Raw genomic sequence first — 22087 nt, forward strand, 5'->3', positions numbered from 1 at the left:
CAATCCGGGTGGTGGAGGACGAATCTCAGTTGCCTCCACGTCTGAGACTGTCAGTCCGCACATCTTATCACGTGGCTTGGTGAGCACGTTACCACAGAGCATATAGCGCGTGTGGAGGCTTCACGCACAACTCACCACGTGCCCCACCGAGAGTGAGAACCACACATTATAGTGACCACGAGGAGGTTAACCCAACGTGACTCTACCCTCCCTAGCAACCGGGCCAGTTGGTTGCTTAGGAAGCTTGACTGAAGTCACTCAGCACACCCTGGATTCGAACTCACGACTACTTGCTGAGCTAACCAGGCCCCCAGATTTTTCTTTTTAATAAATTTGTGTAGTTATCAAAAATCTGGTTTTTGCTTTGTCATCATGGAGTGTAGATTGATGTAAAAAAAATAAAATAATTTAAAGCATTTTAGCATAAGGTTGCAACATAACAAAATGTGAAAAAATGAAGGGGTCTGAATACTTCGTGAATGTACTACATATACTGTGCAAAAGTTTTAGGCACTTGTGAAAAATGTTGCATAGTGAGGATGTCTTCAAAAATAATGACATATATAGTTTTCATATATCAATTAATGTCATACAAGGTGCAGTAAACATAAAAAAGCTAAATCAATATTCGGTGTGACCACCTTTGCCTTTAAAACAGCACCAATTCTCCTAGGTACACCTGGACACAGTTTTTCTAAGTTGTTGGCAGATAGGATGTTCCAAGCTTCTTGGAGAATTCACCACAGATCTTCTATCTATTTAGGCTGTCTCAATTGCTTCTGTCTCTTCATGTAATCACAGACTGACTCGATGTTCAGTGGGGATGCTCTGTGGGGGCAATGCTTCTCTTGTAGAGCGCCCTGTTCTTCTATTCTAATCTTTTCTGTTTGCAGACTTAATGTCTAAAATGTATTTGGTTACATTTTATTGTATACAGTCTTCTTATTTTGTGTATACTGTATATTGTATATTATTAGGTGTATATTGTGTTGTGTAACAGATGTGTAAACTGTGTTATGTGTAAATTAGATGTTTATTGTAATTGTCATACTGCTATGTTGCTTGGAATTACACCCAAGACTTTCACCCACTGTTGCACTTGTGTATATGGTTGAGTGACAATAAAGGGATTTGATTTGATTTGAGTAGCTCAGTTTTCACTTCACTCTATATTTCCTGTGTTAAAAAGCACTATACTGGCCTGTATTGTGATCCATCTGCAGAGATAAATGTTTAATTATGCAACATAATATAAAAAGATTCCAAAACCAAAAAAATCAGGAACAAGACAAATATCAGATTTTTACATTAACTTTAAAAAAATATGTGAATGGAGCTTTCCTGTGCTGTGCACATGAATACCACAATGTTTGGTGTTTTTGGTGGTTGTTAGGTCATTGCTAGGGTGTTCCGGGTGGTTGTTTATTGGGCCAGGTGAAAATATTACCCAATACTTTGATATTCTGGTCTCTCAAATGGGTTTAAAGGGATAGTTCACCCAAAAATGATAATTCTCATGCTGTCTCAAACTCATATGACTTTCTTTTTTCTGTGGAACATAAACAAAGATAAAGAAAAACAACAACTACAAACCATTAATTTATTGTGCAAACCACTATAATATTACCTTTATGACAATTTCATGATTTACAGACCACAAGTTCATAAGCATATGTTTATTGGTTGAAAATGCAAAACAAAATCATTATATTAAACTTACAATAAGTATTAAAGCCATATTTTACAGGAAGTGGGCATTGTTTCCAGTCGTACTGTATTGTTAACTAAATAAATTCAGATCGAACCACTGAGAGAATGTCTGCATATTTGTGCTTTCTTTATATACTTTTTTCGCTTGTTTAAGTTGTGTACACATGTTTGAACTGGGTGTAACTGCTGTAAGTGCCATGCTTGTCATGTGCCAATTTGAGTATGCCAGTTTTGTGCACTGCTGCAGATCTCTGTATAGTTTCCTCTGAAAGTTGTAGCAAACTATAGTAAGTTGAGCAGTTCACAATTCTATTTAAAGGTCTTTCTAACACATTTAAAATGTTGTAAATACATAATGACTGGAAGTTATCCTGCAACAGTTTTAAAAAGCAACTCTTGCCCAAAAAATGCCCTATTCTGACAATCTAGGGTGCACAGAACAGAAACATGCTGTTATACATGTAGTATGGACATACAGCTATATAATGAATGTGTAGACTGGAGTTATATCAGCCCCAAAATGATGACGTTTGTCTGAGTTTTCAGAGTTACATCACAGAACAGCAGCAAGTGGCGGGGTAGTCATCAGCATTCACTTTAAACTCATTTCCATACACAAAGTAAACATAAGACTTCTCTTTCCACATGTAGTTTACTTTGGTTATGGGAATGAGCTCTACTGTCTGCCTCTAGAACAGGAGAGATTAAATTAAAGAATTGAAGCATACCATTTTCAGATAAAGATCCATATTCTGGTTTTTATTCTAATAATGATATTTACACTTTTACATGCTCCACATCTACTAGAATATTCCTGTATATCATGTATATCTGAATGATCATGGATGTTCTTTTCCTGCTATTCTCTTCTGCCCATTATTGCCATTTTATTAGGCTTCATTTAGTATGAACTGTAATTTAATCAGTTCAATAATTCAAATGCAATGTATAGCAAAACGCAGGACATGAGACATGATGCTTTCACCCATCTGGATATTTATGTCTTTTAATGCTTGTAAAAAGTTATCAAAAATGTGTTTATTCAAAAGCTTGACTTTCACAACTGCCTGTGTGGCATACAACCAAGAATTACTTTCAATTGGACATAATCAGATAGGCTATAGATGAATACTGTATTTTGTTACAGTAATATTCCAAATATGGTGTTTACATGACCCCAAATTTAGATTAATACAGGCATTAGCCAGCTGTATTATTCAGATTATAGTAACTGGTTACCATGTTTGCATGAGACGTACTTAAGTGGAATATGACCAAATTCCTATTAATATTTTCATGCATATTAACATGATCATGTCTACTATGAAAGATAGACTGATAATCATAAAGTAAAAGTTTGCATTATTTTATAGCATTGAAAATTAAATTTAAAAGTTTAAAAAATTATTCATGAAAATATAAAACATTATGAAAATGAAATCAGACAATTAAAACAACACACACAACCACAGAGACTGCAGTACCTGTTGTAATATGCGGGAGGTCTTGCCATATTTCATCTGATGGTCTCTTATTAAACGCTCAGACGCTTGTGCAACTGCAACGTCAGGGAAACCGTGCACTGGAAATAGCTATAAGTAAACATACATACACACAATTAATGAAATTCATATTACATACAGTGGGATTCAAATGTCAGAGGCCACTTGTGAAAATACTTAGATTTTGCTTTTATCAAATTTAATAGTTTCTTTCATTACAAATTATATTATCAGCATAACAATCTGTGTGAAATGTTGAATATTTCTTTGTATTTGGCATGTCCCCCTTTTGGTTTAATGACAGCATGCACTCGAGCTGGCATGGACTTAAGAAGTTTGTATAAAACTTACAATGTTACAAAAAGCATCTTGTGTGCTTCAACAACATGTTTACAGTACAATATACACCACAACCACGTAGCCATATATATATATATATATATATATACATTGTTTCTGATCCATAATCCAACTTTTTATTCAAAGTTTATGTTTGTGCTACCATGTACTGGGCATCTTTGAAGAGCTCCTTCCCTGAAACACTCTCAAGATTGTGAACGTTCAAACCACTCGACTGTTGTCCTACATAATCATCTTTCTCTGTGCTCCTAATGGGTGAAAAAGAAGCTTTCAGATTGAGACAGTTCGGCTGAGTGTAAGAGTGTACATTCTAAGGATTTTGGGGGAATAATATTGGAATATTCTGAATAAATAACATACCATTTAACTTTGAGATTGATAAAGACAAGCAGCTGTCTCCTTCCGTCACAGGTTTTACACTTGTGAGAGCCGCTGCCTCCACAAGAACTGCACCTAAAAGATGCCAAACAACAACTCAACACTCAAACAATACAAAACCACAGCTAGACGCACAGCTGCCCGCTAATGAAAGTAGTTAACACTCTAAAACTACAGCACTTCCAGACAGTAGTTTGTAATATAGTCTATTACTATCCAAGAACAAAAATATGATTTCACAAATGACAGTGATGGTTTGAAAAGCTAATTAAAAAGAATAACTTCAGTGAGAAGTGGCAGACTTACTTTTCATGTCCACTGTAGTCACAGTTATTGCAGGACTCGTTATCAGGACGATGACCAGAGCCGCTACACACCGAGCATACTTTCTGTACAAAGACAAAGATTGAAAAAAGAACTAGTTTGTAGGAAAATATACATTATTTTTTCTGAATTAAAACCTTGTTCTTTCTCTTTGTGCCTTTGGTCTAGGGTTGCTCTGAGACCAAAATGTTGGCTTCGGTACCTTGGTATCGATACTACAAAGAAACAAATTAAAAAAAGAAAGAAAAAAAAAATCAGATTTTTGATGAAATTACACAGAAAATTACTTGACTAAATGAACTGCATAAAGTCTAATAGATGCAAATTATGCCTTTTCTTTTTTAATTTTTCTGGATTCCATATTAAATGTTTTAATTAAATGTTATGATCAAATTGTGTTTAATCATATACATACTATACAGCTTTAATCAAATGAAAATTTAATAATTTTCAACAATATAGAGCCAATAATAAAATGTCAACAATAATAATATATATATTATTTTCGGTAAAAAAAAAAAAAAGATGCACAACAGTGCTTTACAGTATTTTTATTTTTTTTATCCCATTTTCTCCCAATTTGGAATGCCCAATTCCCACTACTTAGTAGGTCCTCATAGTGGCGTGGTTTCTCACCTCAATCTGGGTGGTGGAGGACAAGTCTCAGTTGCCTCCGTTTCTGAGACCACCAATCCGCGCATCTTTTCACGTGGCTCGCTGTGCATGACACCGCGGAGACTCCCAGCATGTGGAGGCTCATGCTACCCTCCGCGATCCACGCACAACTTACCACACACCCCATTGAGAGCGAGAACCACTAATCGCGACTACGAGGAGGTTACCCCTTGTGACTCTACCCTCCCTAGCAACTGGGCCAATTTGGTTGCTTAGGAGACCTGGCTGGAGTCACTCAGCACACCCTGGATTTGAACTCGTGACTCCAGGGGTGGTAGTCAGTGTCAATACTCGATGAGCTACCCAGGCCCCCCTAGTGTTTTACAGTATTAATGACAACATTAAATTAAAACAATCTGATTACCTGAGGCAAAAGGCTGCCATGGCTGAATCACAACATGCTGATATTCACTACACTTGCTTTTGTGATATTGCTTACAGATAATAATATTAATAATATAACCATTTAATCAGTGGCAAATTCTCAGGGCCATCAAAGCTTTCTCTGCTGGCCTAACATGCCAAATAAATAAATATTTTTCATCCTTTCATTCTCAATCACCTTTTTGCCAATGTATTTTTAATCGCTTTCCACTCTTAATTAATCTACAAACAAACAGAGAAAAACGAAAAGTTTATCCAGTCAGAATGTATTGCTTACAAGCAAATTGTGACAACTGTTTCCCAAATCGCATGCCTGAAGCCGAGCTCGTTAGCCGAAGCAGCATGTGAGTCTGAGTACCACCCCACCTCAGGCCTTCAGAATTTCCACAGAATCCCTCAACAGTGCTAATGAATGGGCAATTAAAGTCAGTTCCCCTTCTGTCACTCACTCGACATTGTGTCGATGTAGTGACACTAGGGGATGCACTTGAGAGCCCCGAACACCTCAGATTTTTGAGAAAAGGCCAATGAGAATTGGCGAGTGGAATTTGCATGCCACTCCCCCGGACATACGGGTATAAAAGGAGCTGGCTTGCAACTACTCATTCAGATATTTTCTTCGGAGCCGAGCGGTTGTACTATCAACGAGCTGAATACTACTGCTGTCCCATTCACCTCTTAAGATGAGTGCTCGATCGCTGCATCAGAGAGCATACTGGCGATGTCAGATGCCGAGGACTCAACTGGGCTGCCACCTTCGGGTCGGCCCGCCCAGTCTGAGGCTGACGGCGAGATGACCGCCATGCTTGCCCGGGCTGCCGCGTGTGTCGGGCTAGAGTGGAACCTTCCACCCACCCCTGAGCCCTGCGGCTCCACCCTCCCTCAGGTGGATAAGGCAGTTGCGGTGCCGCAAAGCACAGCCACCTGGCGGGATCGCCCGGCACTCCCTTCCGAGGCATGTAGCATGATATCATCTCTGACGGCCAAAGCCTACAGCGCTGCTGGTCAGGCCGACTCTGCCCTGCATGCCATGGCCCTCCTGCAAGTACACCAGGCCAAGGCACTAAAGGAACTGCACATGGGTAGTCCTGATCCCGATGTGATGCAGGAGCTGTGCTCGGCGTCCGACCTCGCCCTCCGGGCGACGAAGGTCACGGCGCAAGCACTCGGGCAGGCGTTGTCCACCCTTGTGGTCCAAGAACGCCACCTGTGGCTGAATCTGGTCGAGATGAGGGACGTTGACAAGGTTCGCTTTCTCAACGTCCCCATCTCCCAGATCGGCCTATTTGGCGACACCGTTGAGGACTTTGCCCAGCAGTTCTCGGCGGTGAGGAAGCAGACGGAGGCTATACAACACATCTTGCCCCAGCATGGCTTAAGATCCCGTATCTCGTCTGCTCGCCGAGGGCGTCCCCCTGCAGCGGCAAAAGCCCAGGCGGCTCCGCCTCAGCCTGAGCCCATTTCTCAGCCCCAGCATAGAGCCCCCCGAAGGAAGCTTATGCCCCCCGCCTCACGGGCCGGCACGAGGACCCGGAAGGCTCCTAAGTGCCCCTGAGACGGATGACTCAGGGAGCGAGATTTCTGCTGCAAACCCAGAGCTGGTATCCAGACCACTCCACCCCCCGGTGGAGGGCCGGGAGGTAAATCCTTGGTTTCCTTTTCTTTTATGTTCGCCGCACCCCGAATGGGCTGCGGTACCCACATTCTCAAAAGAGCAGTTTCCTCACTCCCTGGGTCACATAGCCAGTGTTTACGACCGCCGTTATCATGGCAACCGGGCACTGAGCACCTGCGACTTAGTCGCCATGAACGCGGGCCCCCCGCCTTCGAGCGTCCGGTCGCACCACACTCACACTCACGGCCAGGTGGTTGTGACGGACTACGAGGACGGTCAAAAAGTCCCTCCTCCCCCATCGCCGACCACCCTGACGCCGGGTACACGGAGTAAGGTAAGTGCTTCAAGGGTCCCCTCAGCGCAGCCATGAGTTCGAGATGAAGCGAGGCTCCTCGACGTGGCCTTAGTGCCCCTCGCCCGGGGCTTGGACGCATGGTTAGCGCTTTCCAACCCATCGCGGAGGTTGGCCAGGACCATCCGACTCGGCTACTCAATTCAATTCGCCAGGCGCCCACCCCGGTTCAGCGGCGTCCGCTTCGCTTTGGTGAGGGGCGAGAACGCTGCCACCTTGCGTGTGGAGATCGTGACCCTTCTGCGCAAGGGCGCGATAGAGCCTGTCCCTCCAGCCGAGATGAAGAAAGGGTTTTACAGCCCTTACTTCATCATACCGAAGAAAGGCGGTGGGTTGCGGCCAATCTTGGACCCGCGAGTTCTGAACCGGGCCTTGTACAGACTCCCATTCAAGATGCTGACGCCAAAGCACATTTTGGCATGTGTCCGGCATCAAGATTGGTTTGAAGGACCTGAAGGACGCGTACTTTCACGTCTCGATTCTACCTCGACACAGACCCTTCCTACGGTCGGGTGTATCCCCTCGTGTCTTCACGAAAGTGGCAGAGGCAGCTCTTGCCCCCTTAAGGGAAGTGGGTGTTCGCATACTCAACTACCTCAATGACTGGCTGACTCTAGCTCACTCTCGAGAGTTGCTATGCGCACACAGGGACCTCATGCTCAGGCACCTCAGCTGGCTAGGGCTTCGGGTCAACTGGGAAAAGAGCAAGCTCTCCCCAGTTCAGAGCATCTCTTTTCTCGGCATGGAGTTAGACTCAGTCTCAATGACAGCGCACCCTTCCTCGTGGGCACTGGCCCATGGCACCTCTGTAGCAGACATCTTCAGGGCAGCGGGCTGGGTGACACCCAATACCTTCGCAAGATTTTACAATCTCCGGACATTTTTTTAAAATGTCAATTTGTATTACTAGTTAGCTGTGACATAATGTATGATGCCCAAAAGCATAGGGTGTCTTATTCATTGTGAAACTGTGTTTTCTTAATGGTATGAATCACACTGAAGGCCTATATTTTAAATGCACGGCCTGCCACTGCATTTAATATTATATTATTGTTGTTATGAGTATTATTGCAACTACTTTGAATTTTACACTCTTATAGAGTAGTAATATTTTTCTGTCATAATGTCTTAAATTTCACGCATCCAGTTGAATATTGAATTATTTAAATACTGAATTTCAGCTGAACTTTTATTTTGAAAGACATTTGAAGTTCTTCCTGTTTGTGAAGTGTTCGTTATATCAAGCTTCCCGCGACTTGTGAGCTGAAATCTCCAAGCTGCAACGGTGAAAACAGTCATTTGAGAGTTCACAGCCAATTATACACTAAACACAATGCTCTGCGGCTCTGCAGATGGATGCTATTGGATGCACTGCATGAAAATCAAGCATTATTAGTGTGTGTTGCATTTGTGTGAGTGCCTGCTTGTGTGTGTAAAGAAGATGACAGGGCATAGAGGCGCCTCCCATTCGTTCTGTGGCGTGCAGCACATGTGACTGTATATTAGTTCATTAAATGACATCCTTCTGCTGTTTAATGATCACACTTGGTCATATCAAGACTTTTTTATTATTATTTTCAAATGGTCTTTGATTTCATCTCAAAACTCTCACAATACATTACATTTTGCTAATGGCAGCATACTTTAATATGGTACCGAAATGAAAAACAAGATGATATCGTACCATTTTAAATTTTTTGATATCACGATATTTAGTTAGTACCGGTATACCGCGCAACTGTACTTTGGTCTGACTGTTGATTTTCCACAAATGACATACATTTTCTAAAATGCTTCATGCCGGATAAGACGACACTTACATTTCCAGCTCCAGAACAAGAAGAACACGGATTACTTCCCATTCCTTGGCACGAGTTACATTTCTAGGGTGCAAACAGAATGTAATAATTTTCAACAATTATTCAACATTTAGTTCTGGTCCTCAAATTTGATTGGCAAATCGTTGTTCCAAGTAAATTGTCGTGTTCATACTTTTTGGATAAAAGCATCTGCTAAATGAATACATGTAAATTAAAACATAGTTGCTGGTCAAGTTTGGTTGCAGTGAGGAATCAAAAATGCTTTAAAAAATTTTATTTTAAGGTAACTTATAGAGGAAAGACCTTGTGATCTAGCAGGATAAAAAATGCTACCAAAAGTCCCCTGTTAAAGATGATTATGTTTCATTCAGAAATATTCTGATACAGTTATTGATGAATGTGGCTGTATGTTCTGTTGTTAGTATTGGTGGTTCTTGTGGTTAAAACCTTGACTGAGGAAGTAAAGGGAACTCTAACGTCCTGCTTGTGCTTTGTAAAGAAGACTGGAGGTTGGACAGCAATCTCCCATGGTCCTGGAGCAGGTTGAATACCAGCATCCACACGCTGCCCTGCGAGAGAGAACAGGACAGTTGGTAAACCCCCAAGTTTACTGCACGGTTTTGTGAAAGTTAAAAAATAGATGTTCAGTTGAATCTTTTGCAAATGCTGAGTCTCTTATTCAGAGTTGTTTAGCCAAAACTGTCTTGCTGTATGATTTAAGCTTACTTTTGTGCAAAAGCTTATAGTAATAGTTCAAGCAAATATAAAAATGATGTCTGTCTATTGTTCACTCACCCTCATGTCATTTCTAACATGTATTTCTTTCTTTGGTGTTATAAAAAAAGGTTTAAAATTTAGGAGAACACAGACAGATTCGTCATGCCAAAGAGGATGCTTACAGAAATGTGGATAAAATATTGTACAACCAGGCCAGGAACACACTGACTAAGGAAATCAGAGTGGCTAAAAGAAGCTACTCTGAAAAGCTGAAAAAACAGTTTTCAGCCAATGATCCTGCATCTATGTGGAAAGGCCTGAAAAGCATCACCAAGTACAAGACACTTCCCCCTTGCTCTGTAGAGAGTCAACTAATGGCTGATGATTTGAATGTGTTTCACTGCAGATTTGAAAAGCCCAGCCTCACACCCCTCCCCTGCTCTGATCTTCACTTCACACACACCAACACCTCCTGGAACCCCCCTCATCCCCCTCCTGCTACTCAATCTGCGCTTATTATCTGTGAGGAGGATGTGTGCCAGTCTTTCTGAAACAAAAGACTAGGAAAGCTTCAGGCCCAGACGGTGTTTCACCTGCCTGTCTGAAAGTCTGCGCTGACCAACTGGCCCCCTTCTTCACATAGATCTTCAATAGATCACTGGAACAGTGTGAAGTTCCCTGCTGCTTCAAACTCTCCACTATTATTCCGGTACCCCCCCCCCCCCCCCCAAAAGAAAAAAAAAAAAAAATCACAGCACCTAATGATTCCAGACCTGTCGCTCTCATGTCTGTGGTCATGAAGTCATTTGAGAGACTGGTTTTGGCCTACCTGAAGGACATCACTTGACCCCTACTGGACCCCCTTCAGTTTGCTTACTGAGAAAAACAGGTCTGTGGATGATGCTGTCAGTATGGGACTGCATTATATCCTGCAACACCTCGACAGACCTGGGACTTATGCAAGAATCCTATTTGTGGACTTCAGTTCAGCCTTCAATACCATCATGCCTAATCTTCCTTTAACCAATCTGACCCAGCTCTCCATGCCCACCCCATTCTTTCGATGGATCACCAGCTTTCTGACAGATAGGCAGCAGCTAGTGAGACTGGGGAAACTCACATCCGGAACCCTCACTATTAGCACTGGTGCTCCTCAGGGATGCGTTCTCTCTCCACTGCTCTTCTCCCGGTTCACGATTGACTGCACTGCAAAAGACCCCACTATCAAGCACCTGAAGTTTGCAGACGACACCACAGTCATCAGCCTCATCCACGACGGTGACGAGTCTGCATACAGACGTGAGGCTGATCAGCTGGCTGCCTGGTGCGGTCACAACAACCTTGAGCTGAACATGCTCAAAACAGTGGAGATGACAGTGGACTTCAGGAGAAACACCCCCCCGCCCCCCCCACTTAACCATCCTGAACAGCACTGTGGCAGCAGTGGAGTCATTCAGGTTCCTGGGCTCTACCATCTCTCAGGACCTGAAGTGGGACACCCACATAGACTCCATTGAAGAAGGCTCAGCAGAGGTTATACTTCCTTTGTCAGCTGAGGAAGTTCAACCTGCCACAGGAGCTGCTGACACAGTTCTACTCGGCCGTCATTGAGTCTGTCCTGTGTACATCTAAAACTGTTTGGTTTGGTTCAGCCACCAAATCAGACAGAGGGAAACTACAATGGACAGTCAGCACTGCTGAGAGGATTATTGGTGCCCCCCTGCCCACCCTCCAAGACTTCAGAGTGAGGAAATGTGCAGGAAGAATTACTCTGGACCCCACACACCCTGCATACTCCCTCTTTGAACTGTTGCCCTCTGGCCGGCGCTACAAAGCACTGAGCGCGAGGACATCCAGGCGCAAGAACAGTTTTTACACTCAGGCCATTTTTCTCATGAACAATTAAACTGCCTCAGGACTCCCTCATAGTGCAATAAATGTAAATATATACCTCATGTACATATGTAAATTCTAGTGCTGGGAAATTAAACGCGTTAATTTCTGCCATTAATATTGTTTGTTTAACACTTTCTGAAAGCTAAAAAGCTATTTCTTGCCATTTTACATGTGCCTGTTACCAGGCACGATCATATTTTTTTATCAAGAAAATTCACATTAGATCTTTTTTTTTCTCTAGTAAGACCTTTGATATTAGGAAAAAAAATCTTATTCATGATGAGAATTTTTTTAATGTTTTTCTGTAAAATATCTAAAAATCCTTAAAAAGAAACACTGCATCAGATATTTAGGCTTTTTTTGGAGAATGTATTTTTAATATAAATGTATTTTGTCTTACTGTACTGGCAGAGTTTTTATAGTCAAAACAAGTGATAAAATCTACCAGTGCTGAAGAAGTAATCCAAAGTATTTAGAATGCATTACTGACCTTGAGTAATCTAAAGGAATACGTTACAAATTACATTTTACAGCATGTATTCTGTAATCTGTTGTGGAATACATTTTAAAAGTAACCCTCACAACCCTGCGTATACTTGTATCAAAGATTAATACCTGTAAAATTGTGTCTTATTAACTCTATCCTCAAAAAAGGAAAAAATCTGAACATTTGAACATGTACATTTTTATTTAAAATAAATGATGACTAACCAGTTTCTTGAGAGTTCTTTTAAAACAAAGTATAAATTAAATATATTTATGATGATTTTTTAAATGTTTGTTGTAATGTATCATGTACCATAATTTAATTGCGATTAATCGCAATTAATTGCAGAAATTTGTGTGATTAATTAGTTAAAACATTTTAATCGATTCCCAGCCCTAGTAAATTCACATATTTAATTCAATAACTGTACATACCCCTACCTTGCACATACGTTATATATCCTGTTATTTATATGTTTATTTATACTCTTACCTTGTCACTGTAATGCTCTGTGTGCACTTGTTTCTCCTATCACCAAAAAAAATCCCTTGTGTATGTGAGAACACTTGGCAATAAAGCTCATTCTGATTCTGATCCTTTAAGTAAATACAGTATGTTGTAACCAGGTGGAGCAGTGATTTGAAGTACAAATGTAGTGATTTGAATGATACAGCTAAAAGTTTTGATTTATTCCTTTGTACCTGTGAAAGGCTCCTGACACCATTTAGTAGATCTGGATTCTGTGAAAGTCTCCAAACGGTACTGAGAACAGAAGCAGAATAAAGTGACAGACCTCCTATTACATTTTAACTTCACATCATTAAGCTCATAATGAAAATGATTTATGCCTTACTCTGTAGGTATTAAAGGTTTCCATGTTGGTTATAATTCCTTCTCTGACCGGGGCAGAGCTGTAGCAGCAATTGTTCGAGACATATTCTGCGAAAGCTTCGCAAGCTCTTTCCTCTGAGATGGAAGGGATCCTGTTTCTAAAAAAAAAAAAGAGTACAATTATATTGCTGACATTTGTACAAGACATGCATGCTCAATAGCGTATGCAGTACTGTATGCGTATGTAACATGCAACAGGGGTCATTATGAGGAATGACAGAATCTACAACACTATGACTTTCTTTAGAATTATTATTTTTTTAATCTGTAGAGGTAAAAACCCTTACTGCCACTCTGGTTGGTTGGCAGGCTCGGGCAAAGGCATTGGTACACATGGCATTGGAGGTGGAAGATACCCACCTGTTATAAGAGAAAGACACATCAGTAACAAAACTCCATACAATTCCATCTGATCTAGAGTCTTGTATCCATGAAACTTAGCACAGCATCTGTTTAGTAGGCTATATGCTCTTTCTTCCCAATAACATATCAGGCTGTTTCACCCAGCTCATACTGTATGCAAACCTAAAATGTTTAGACGAGAAATTATTAATAGTGATAAAATAGGAAAGGAATTCATATTTCTTTAGGCTTCTTACCACCTCCGCCGGCCACTATTTCCTCATATCCTGGGATGCTGTCGAACATGCTTGCAGGAAGAAAATAAAACAAATTGTAGCAATTCTGTAATTGTTTTGTCACAAATGATATATATTACAGTTTTAAGTAACGCACATTAATGAAATTCAATTTTTATGTAATGAATGGTTTTCTCATTTCTCATTGTATTTAGCTTATTTTGATCTTATATTGCTGTTTATTTTTAAATAGTTGCAATCGATTGTAACTGCAACAGATTGGTGAAAAAGCACATTTCTTAAAGGAAGCTTTTTGCATGGGCTGAATATTGCCTATGTCAGTCAGCATGTCATACTGGTAAAACTGATATAGATATCATTCATTTATATACTGATTTATATACATTATTTGTTATCATTTAAAGATTATTATTCATTTGTATATTATTATTAGTCATCACACAGTCAGCCAAAAAAGCTTTTAAGTATGTTATTTGGAAAAGCTGCAATAAGTAGAGTGAATAGAAACTTACTTTCCTTTGTTTCAGAGATACTGCAAGAATGAGAGGAGAGGCATAAAGTTTATATAGCTGTAAAGAAGCATGTTCTGATGAGCGTGAGTTATGATTGGATGCCAAATATTTTTCTGTGTGGTCTGGACTAGTGGTTAAGATCAGAGGTTGGTAGTCTAATCTCCACCTCCATGAACTATGACCATTATGCCGATTAAACAAGACATCCGTGAGGAGCTCAGCTCTCAGATCACATAAGCACACTGTAAAAAATCAAAAGTTGACTTAACTTAAAATTTCAAGCAACTTGCTGCACAGCATTTTTGAGTTTACGCAACTTTTGGTTCAAGTGGTTCACTTAACTCAATTTACAGAGTAGGGTCTCAAGTTCACTGAACTTGTACTTTTGTTCAGCTGATGGAGTTTTTTTAGTTTAGTAAACTAATCACATTTTGTGGACATGACTTTAAAAAGTATGTTCTAATGAGCTGGTTTTACTAAAAGAGGTGTTTTATTCTAGTTAATATTAAATAAGGCAATCAAATAAAACTAAAATTGCAGGCTTAAGATTTTGTTCAAAGTTTTATTTGAAACCCAACAGCAGCGACCACTCTGTCTTTTCACATGTGAAATTTGAACACATGTCAAATACCACAATCAATCAAAAACAAATTCATTTGAAAAATGTGTGTGTGTGTTTTTATGTTTTGTTCAAAGTCTGGCAGGGTGAACGATGAAGTGCATCTGCACATATAAAATAGCTCACAAATGCAACTTTATGTCAGAGCAACAAGTTTGTTTTAAGGGACTGCACCCTTGCAGAACAGTGAATGCGGATGTCCATGAAGACTTTTTGGGTACTCCACAATATCTGAGGCAAAGAGAAGGCCAAACAGGTAAGCAACTGCAGATTGCAGGTCTGGAGCATCTTACAAAACAATAGCCTCCTCCAAAACAACAGCAAAGTTTGTGACATTCGGCAACGTGCTAGATGTGGAGATTTAATCTTCAATCATGAAAAGACTGCCGACTTTCATCCCTCTGGTCTGTCTGTCATCTGGAGAAGTGTCCTGGTGTAACAAAGAACAAGTAAATATAATCTGACATTAACCTTGCAAATTCGATTTTTTTATTAAAGAAATATCACCCAAAAATGATCATTCCCATCGTTTACTCATCTTTATTGCATCTCAAACTACAACTTTTTTTCCTTCTATGGAACACATATATCATATATAATTTTTTGGAGTTTGAATGTTTTGGACCCCGTTGACTAATATTGCATGGATAAAAACACTTCATATGTCCTTCAAAGTATCTCTGTGCTCCGCAAAAGAAAGAATGTCATATGAGTTTGAGATGACATAAGGGAGAGTAAATGATGAGAAATCGAATTTTTGGGTGAACTATTCCTTTTATAATGTAACTCTAAGCCACCATTCAATTTCATTGCATCTTTTTCAATAGAATGTAAGTGAATGGTGACTGAGAATGTCATTCAAGTTAATAGAATTTAATTGTGTACCGAATCGCACTGAATAAGGCAAACCACACAATCATGAACAGAATCGATTTGCTGTCAACACAAATGTCTGAAGAGGAATTAATTAAACAGACTCACCAGAAATGTTTCACAATCTTTGCAGAGGAACAAGAGGAGATCTTCAAGGACTGTTTTCTATTTTATGACATTTGAGGTCTGCAAAAAGGGTACAACATAAAAAGATTTACTTAAACGTGTGGCTTAATGTTGTTATTCATTGTGACTTGAACAGTCAAATCAGCCTGTAGACTTGAGAAATACAATTGGCCATTATCTTACTTTTAATCATGCCCCAAGAAAATTTTATTTTCTGCAAATAATATACCAAAGGGCTCTATATGTAAATCTAGATTTCCTTCAAATTAGAGGTAACTTTGCCACATGATTGTCATTAATGGGTTACCTGCTGATCGAGCTTGTTAAGATCTCCCATCTCTTGTACAAAAGCCCCTTTTCTTGCTCTGTATTGACTCATGCTCTGAATGTCTCGAGGAAGTCCACACTGGTGATGCGTTTAAAATCAGTACATAGCTGGTGACTGAAATAAAAAAAGGTCTTGTCTTTCAGATTATTTAATAGTCTTCTCATACCTCACAACAGACATGATAAAACAACAACAAAATCTATAGAAGCAATAAATTAAACTTTTTTTTTAACCTCAAATAAATACGTTTACTTATTTTAAATGAAGTTCGCAGTCCTGCAGTTCACAGTCGCCCCCCCCCCCCACCATTGCTGTCCTGTCAGTCTGAAAGAGGTATGTTTATTGCCAGGCTTTAGAAGGCCATCTTCAGAAGAGTGGGCAAATTTGCAGATTCTACACTGCATGTGCTGTTGTGCTCTGAAATGCAAAACCTTAAGATTAGGACACCGTAAAACTGGTGTGTATGTGTGTTGGCGGGCTTGGGTGATTTACGAGGACATTTTTTTAGGTTACAAACTGGTAATTACAAGGGTATTATGCTATAAATGTGGTTTATGAGGACATTTCTAGTGTCCCCATAATTTAAATCACTTAAAAAACATACTAAACGATGTTTTATTGAAAATGTAAAAATGCAGAAAGGTTTCTGTGAGGGTTAGGTTTAGGGGTAGGGTTAGGGGATAGAATCTATAGTTTTACAGTATAAAAATCATTATGTCTGTGGAAAGTCCTCATAAGGATAGCTGCACCAACATGTGTGTATGTGTGTGTGTGTGTGAGTGTGTGTGTGTATGTGTGTGTGTGTGGGCAGGTTTAAGTGGTTTGCGAGGACTTTTTTAGGTTACAAACTGGTAATTACAAGGGTATTATGCTATAAATGTGGTTTATGAGGGCATTTCTAGTGTCCCCATAATTTAAATCACTTAAAAAACATACTAAATTATGTTTTATTGAAAATATAAAAATGCAAAAAGGTTTCTGTGAGGGTTAGGTTTAGGGGATAGAATCTATAGTTTGTACAGTATAAAAATCATTATGTCTATGGACAGTCCTCATAATGATAGCTGCACCAACGCGCGTGTGTGTGTGTGTGTGTGTGTGTGTGTGTGTGTGTGTGTGTACTTAAACCTAGGTTGAAGATCTGAATTTCATTTCTTCAGTGCAATCAATAACACTATTGCAGAGATTCCCAAAACAAGTACTTCATATCGATATGAGTATGATATGGTTGATTTACTATTGCAATTTGTCGTTATTTCGACCTTTCGACGCTAACTAACTAAATGAATCCCACCGGCTCTACTGTACGTCATAACCAATGCTCTCGATAAAAATAACTGCAGTATAAACATTTTAATTATACTGAGTGCTGAAGTTAGCAGTTAATGGATTATTCTAGGCTTGTTCCGCCATGCTAACTACGATAATAATTGCGTATGTCTCTATTGCACGTCATAACCAACGTTTACGACTAGAATGATAAATGTGTCATTTATCAATGTTACATTTTTTTTTTTTAACAAATAATGGTAGTATAAATATGATTACTTAGTTTTAATGATGGTGTTCGCTGTCAGCCCGGAAGAAGCATGTTGTCGAGTCGCCAGGCTTTCTTTGCTCAAAATATTGCGCGCTCACGATCATGATCCAACCTCCTACATCAACTGGCTTGCTTGCAGTCCCAAGTACAGTCAACAGTTACAGCTTGTTGCAAGTTGATCTAAGGATTATTGAACCAACATTTTTTCACAGGTTAAGTCAACTTTTTCACGTTTTCTTGTCCAGTTAACATACAAATAATCATTATTCCAACATTTTTGCAAGTTTATTTTTTACCGATTATTATTATTATTATTTTTTACAGTGCACAGGTTTCCCGGTGATACATTTTACAGACGTCATAATGCACAGTGTCACATATACGAAACAAAACAAAAAAAAAAAAGAGTAATGGTTAGGAAGATAGCAAGAAATGGGTAGTGCTGGTAGTGTAAAAACTGGCCACATTTATGGAAAAAAAGTCTTTGTCATTTTAATATGTATAAACAATACAACAGCTGCTTTGCTTTTCTTTTCTTTATTCCAGTAACAGACATTTGAGTTCTTATCAGCTTTACTTTCAAAAGATCACAGTACATTTGTGAGGAGCTGTTTGCAACCACATAACCACAGGCAAACCTCTGACATTTTCCATTACACCGTTTGCAGGCAAACCATGAAAGCTTTAAAATAAGAGAATGTAGTCTTACTAGGATTTACATTACTTATAACATATCAATTGTAACGTGTAATTGTGATGTCTTATTGTAAAGTGTTACAAAAAATAAAACAATGTGGTATGTTCTTTTATCAAAACTCTTAGTTTATTTTAACTCATTACATAATTTTTTTAACTACATTTTTACTACAAGTTTGTACAACAAGTTATATTTCAGACTCTTGAATAGTTGTTATTCCTGAATGTCCTCTGAAAAGTGCATTAATCTCAGGAAAGTTTAGTAATTCAAGTTTGGTAATCCTGAGCTAAATTTCTTGTGTCAGTGTGATATTTCAGTTTATTATTTTTAATAAATTTGCAGAGTTATAAAAAATCTGTTTTTGCTTTGTCATTATTAGGGTATGGAGTGTAGATTGATGTGATTTTTTCTTTTCTTTTTTTTTTTTTTTAAAGGATTTTAGCATAAGGCTGCAACATAACAAAATGTGAAAAAAATGAAGGGGTCTGAATACTTTATGAATGCACTGTATATTGAGTTGTCCTCAATAGTATTGCATGCTGCATGAAAATTTGAATCTCACGCAAACAGCTGGTGTGACTTTTCCATGTTTATTCTAAAGACCCATACTCAGGAAACAGGCACATAAATAAATAAGCTACAGCTATGTATTTGCATATAAATGCAGACTGTGATACGAGTTATTTGAAATACAAACCTTTAGCATTGATCCTTATGGTGATCACAATCACTGCAACAGTCATTATAATGAGACCAACAACAATGAAGGAGGAAAAGCCAGTATAAGATGAAGACATTCTGTCATGATGATATAAGGCTTCATGGACATAGATTATGATAAATTTAACAGATGTTTGTATACTAATATACATAACATACTGTACAATCAGCTGCTACTGAGAGTTACTCTGATCAGCTGTTTTTATAATATAGCTTTTCAGATCCCCATACTTTAAGCACATCGGCTAATTTAGAAACCATACTTTATTTTACTGACCGTATGTAGAGGTCTCGCTTCGCCGGTGCTTCATATCTCCATTAAAATGAAGTTCATGCACACGGGTGAAGGAAACAGGTGGGCTCACTATGGCCTCAATCTGACACATCTCCATTCCTAAAGCAGTGTGATTCCTCCACAGTATAGTTATGTTCATTCTTCACTGACAGCTCAAAAGAGCTCCAATTGGACCATTTAATCATTCTGAGCATACACCATACTTTCATATGATCCCTTTCCTTCACCTGCTGGTACACTGTGATGTTAATAATAATAATAATAATAATAATAATAATAATAATAATAATAATGTGTTGGTTGTGTAAAAACTGGCCACATTAATGGAAAAAAGTCTTTATCATTTTAATATGTATAAACAATAGAACTGCTGATTTGTTTTTCATTATTTTCCAGTAACAGACATTTGAGTTCTTGTCAGATTTACTTTCAAAAGATCACAGTACATTTGTGTGGAGCTGTTTGCGACCACATAACCACAGGCTTACCTCTGACATTTTCCATTACACCGTTGTAAAGGTTCCAACAGGAAGGAAGCGGGAAGTGGGTTGGCAGTCCAGGTAAATCAGCTTTTATTCAAGTGTTTGGCTTCACGGACAAAGTATAGGCTTTTCAACTTCATAAACAAAGAGCAGGCTTTTCAGTTTCACAAACACCAAACAGGCTTTTCAGCTTCACAAACACCAAACAGGCTTCACAGATAGAGAAGTGGCTTTTCAGCCACTTTTACTCTCTCTCCCTCACTGGCGTTCTCGGCGGCCTTTTCAAGCCCATCTCCGTCGTCACAGTAACGAGAAACAGGTGTTACGCATCATTAATCACCAGGCGATGACCCTTACCGCTTCCTCTCTCCCCAGTGACAGACGCACGACCACGTCCCACTCCACATACCTCCACCTCCCGACTCAGGTCCGGGCAATGTCCGGCCTGCCAAACCCCACCCCCCATTCCTGGAGAGGAAATCAGCCACAACCATCTGTTGACCACCTTAAATTTGAAGGGCTGAAGTGCCAAGTACCAACAAGTGATCCGCGCATTGGTATCCTTCATGCGGTGGAGCCACTGAAGCAGGTCGTGATCCGAGTGGAGGATGAAGGCCCGCCCCAGCAGGTAGTAGCGGAGGGCTAGGACCGCCTACTTGATGGCAAGACACTCTTTCTCGATGGTTCTGTTCTTAGTCTCTCTCAAAGAAAGCTTACGACTAATGTACAGCACGGGGCGCTCCACACCCTCCACCTCCTGCGAGAGCACGGCCCCCAACCCCCTCTCTGACGCATCCGTCTTTAAAATAAAGGGGAGAGAGAAGTTAGAAGCATGTAAAAGCGGCCCGCCACAGAGTGCAGATTTCACTCTCGTGAAAGCCTGTTGGCACGCCTCCGTCCACTGGACCGGATCTGGTGCCCCCTATTTAGTGAGATCAGTCAAGGGGCTGGTGACATCAGAAAAATCAGGAACAAACCTTCTGTAATAGACAGCCAGCCTCATGAACTGTCTCACCTCCTTTTTGGATTTGGGACATGGGCAGGCTGCTATAGCTGCTGTCTTATCAATTTGGGGACGTACCTGTCCATGACCCAAGTGGAAGCCCAGATACCGTACTTCCACCCGCCCAAATCACGTAATTTTTCAGGTTTGCCGTGAGCCCCGCCCACCTCAGCAACCTCAGGACGGCTCTCAGATGCTGCATATGCCTCTGCCAATCATTATTGTATATATGATATAATTTAAGTAGGCAGCGGCATACGCAGCGTGTGGCCGGAGGATCTTATCCATGAGGCACTGGAACGTGGCGGGAGCCCTGAACAAACCAATCGGAAGAGTGACAAATTGGTGTAACCCGAACAGTGTGGAAAAGGCAGTTTTTTTCTCGGGATAATGGAGTTAAGGGGATCTGCCAATATCCCTTAGCTAAATCCAGTGCTGAATAAAATTGAGCCGCACCCAACCGATCGAGCAGTTCGTCAATTCGGAGCATTGGGTACGCGTTAAATTTAGACACCGTGTTGACTTTCCGGTAATCAACACAGAACCAGACTGACCTGTCACTCTTAGGTGCAAGAACAACCGGGCTCGCCCAGTCACTGTGCGAATCTTCTATTACCCCCATCTCGATCCTTGCCTCTAATTCATCCTGAATCACCTTTTTCTTGTGTTCGGGTATGCGGTATAGCCGACTATGCACTACCACTCCCGGTGGGGTCTCGATATAGTGTTGTATGAGGTTAGTCCGACCGGGAAGAGGAGAGAACACGTCCACAAACTCTTTTTGCAACCTGGCCACCTCCATGAGCAGGGATGGTGAGAGGTGGTCTCCACAAGGGACTGGGGTGAATGGATCGGCTTTGAACTTCACCTCTGGCCCGAGCTCCGCCCTCTCCGGAACTACTGTCGCCATGGACATGGGGACCACCTCTCTCCACAATTTAAGGAGGTTGAGGTGGTAAATTTGACATGTCCCGCCTCTATCCATTCGTTTAACTTCATAATCGAGATCCCTGACTCGCCGTGTAACCTCAAAATGTTCTTGCCACTTGGCGAGTAATTTCGAGCTCGATGTGGGGAGTAATACAAGTACCTTGTCTCCCGGTGCAAATTCCCATAGCTGGGCACCCCTGTTATAGAGCCGGCTTTGTGTCTCTTGAGCTTGGAGCAAATTCTGTTGTGATA

The 22087-nt window shown here is 40.3% G+C and overlaps 1 protein-coding gene and 1 long non-coding RNA gene across 2 annotated transcripts; both read right to left on the reverse strand.

Annotated features, from left to right (window-relative positions):
* Positions 1 to 1633: 1633 nt before the first annotated feature.
* Positions 1634 to 14231, reverse strand: LOC127423782 (protein SSUH2 homolog). Its single transcript, XM_051668356.1, has 12 exons — positions 14223 to 14231; positions 13711 to 13760; positions 13399 to 13471; positions 13074 to 13209; positions 12922 to 12982; positions 9568 to 9689; positions 9121 to 9183; positions 4257 to 4339; positions 3933 to 4025; positions 3715 to 3820; positions 3195 to 3302; positions 1634 to 2399 (listed from the first exon to the last, which is right to left on the reverse strand). Exons 2-12 carry the CDS (start codon positions 13757 to 13759, stop codon positions 2259 to 2261), a joined length of 1035 nt encoding a protein of 344 aa, XP_051524316.1. The 5' UTR covers position 13760; positions 14223 to 14231; the 3' UTR covers positions 1634 to 2258.
* Positions 14232 to 14694: 463 nt separating this feature from the next.
* On the reverse strand, positions 14695 to 17804 carry LOC127423784 (uncharacterized). Its single transcript, XR_007894377.1, has 4 exons — positions 17717 to 17804; positions 16148 to 16282; positions 15823 to 15900; positions 14695 to 15271 (listed from the first exon to the last, which is right to left on the reverse strand). It is a non-coding gene; the product is annotated as an uncharacterized LOC127423784 (long non-coding RNA).
* Between the last annotated feature and the right edge of the window lie 4283 nt (positions 17805 to 22087).

This window comes from Myxocyprinus asiaticus, chromosome 33 (genome assembly GCF_019703515.2).
Source record: "Myxocyprinus asiaticus isolate MX2 ecotype Aquarium Trade chromosome 33, UBuf_Myxa_2, whole genome shotgun sequence".
NCBI lineage: Eukaryota > Metazoa > Chordata > Actinopteri > Cypriniformes > Catostomidae > Myxocyprinus > Myxocyprinus asiaticus.

Excerpts from the sequence above, each read along its gene's own strand:
- LOC127423782 (XM_051668356.1), bottom strand. The coding sequence starts at position 13,759 with ATGTTCGACAGCATCCCAGGATATGAGGAAATAGTGGCCGGCGGAGGT. Across the intron at positions 13,472-13,710 it reads AATAGTGGCCGGCGGAGGTG|GTGGGTATCTTCCACCTCCA; the intron begins GTAAGAAGCCTA and ends CTCTTATAACAG. Across the intron at positions 4,026-4,256 it reads GACTACAGTGGACATGAAAA|GTGCAGTTCTTGTGGAGGCA; the intron begins GTAAGTCTGCCA and ends GGCATCTTTTAG.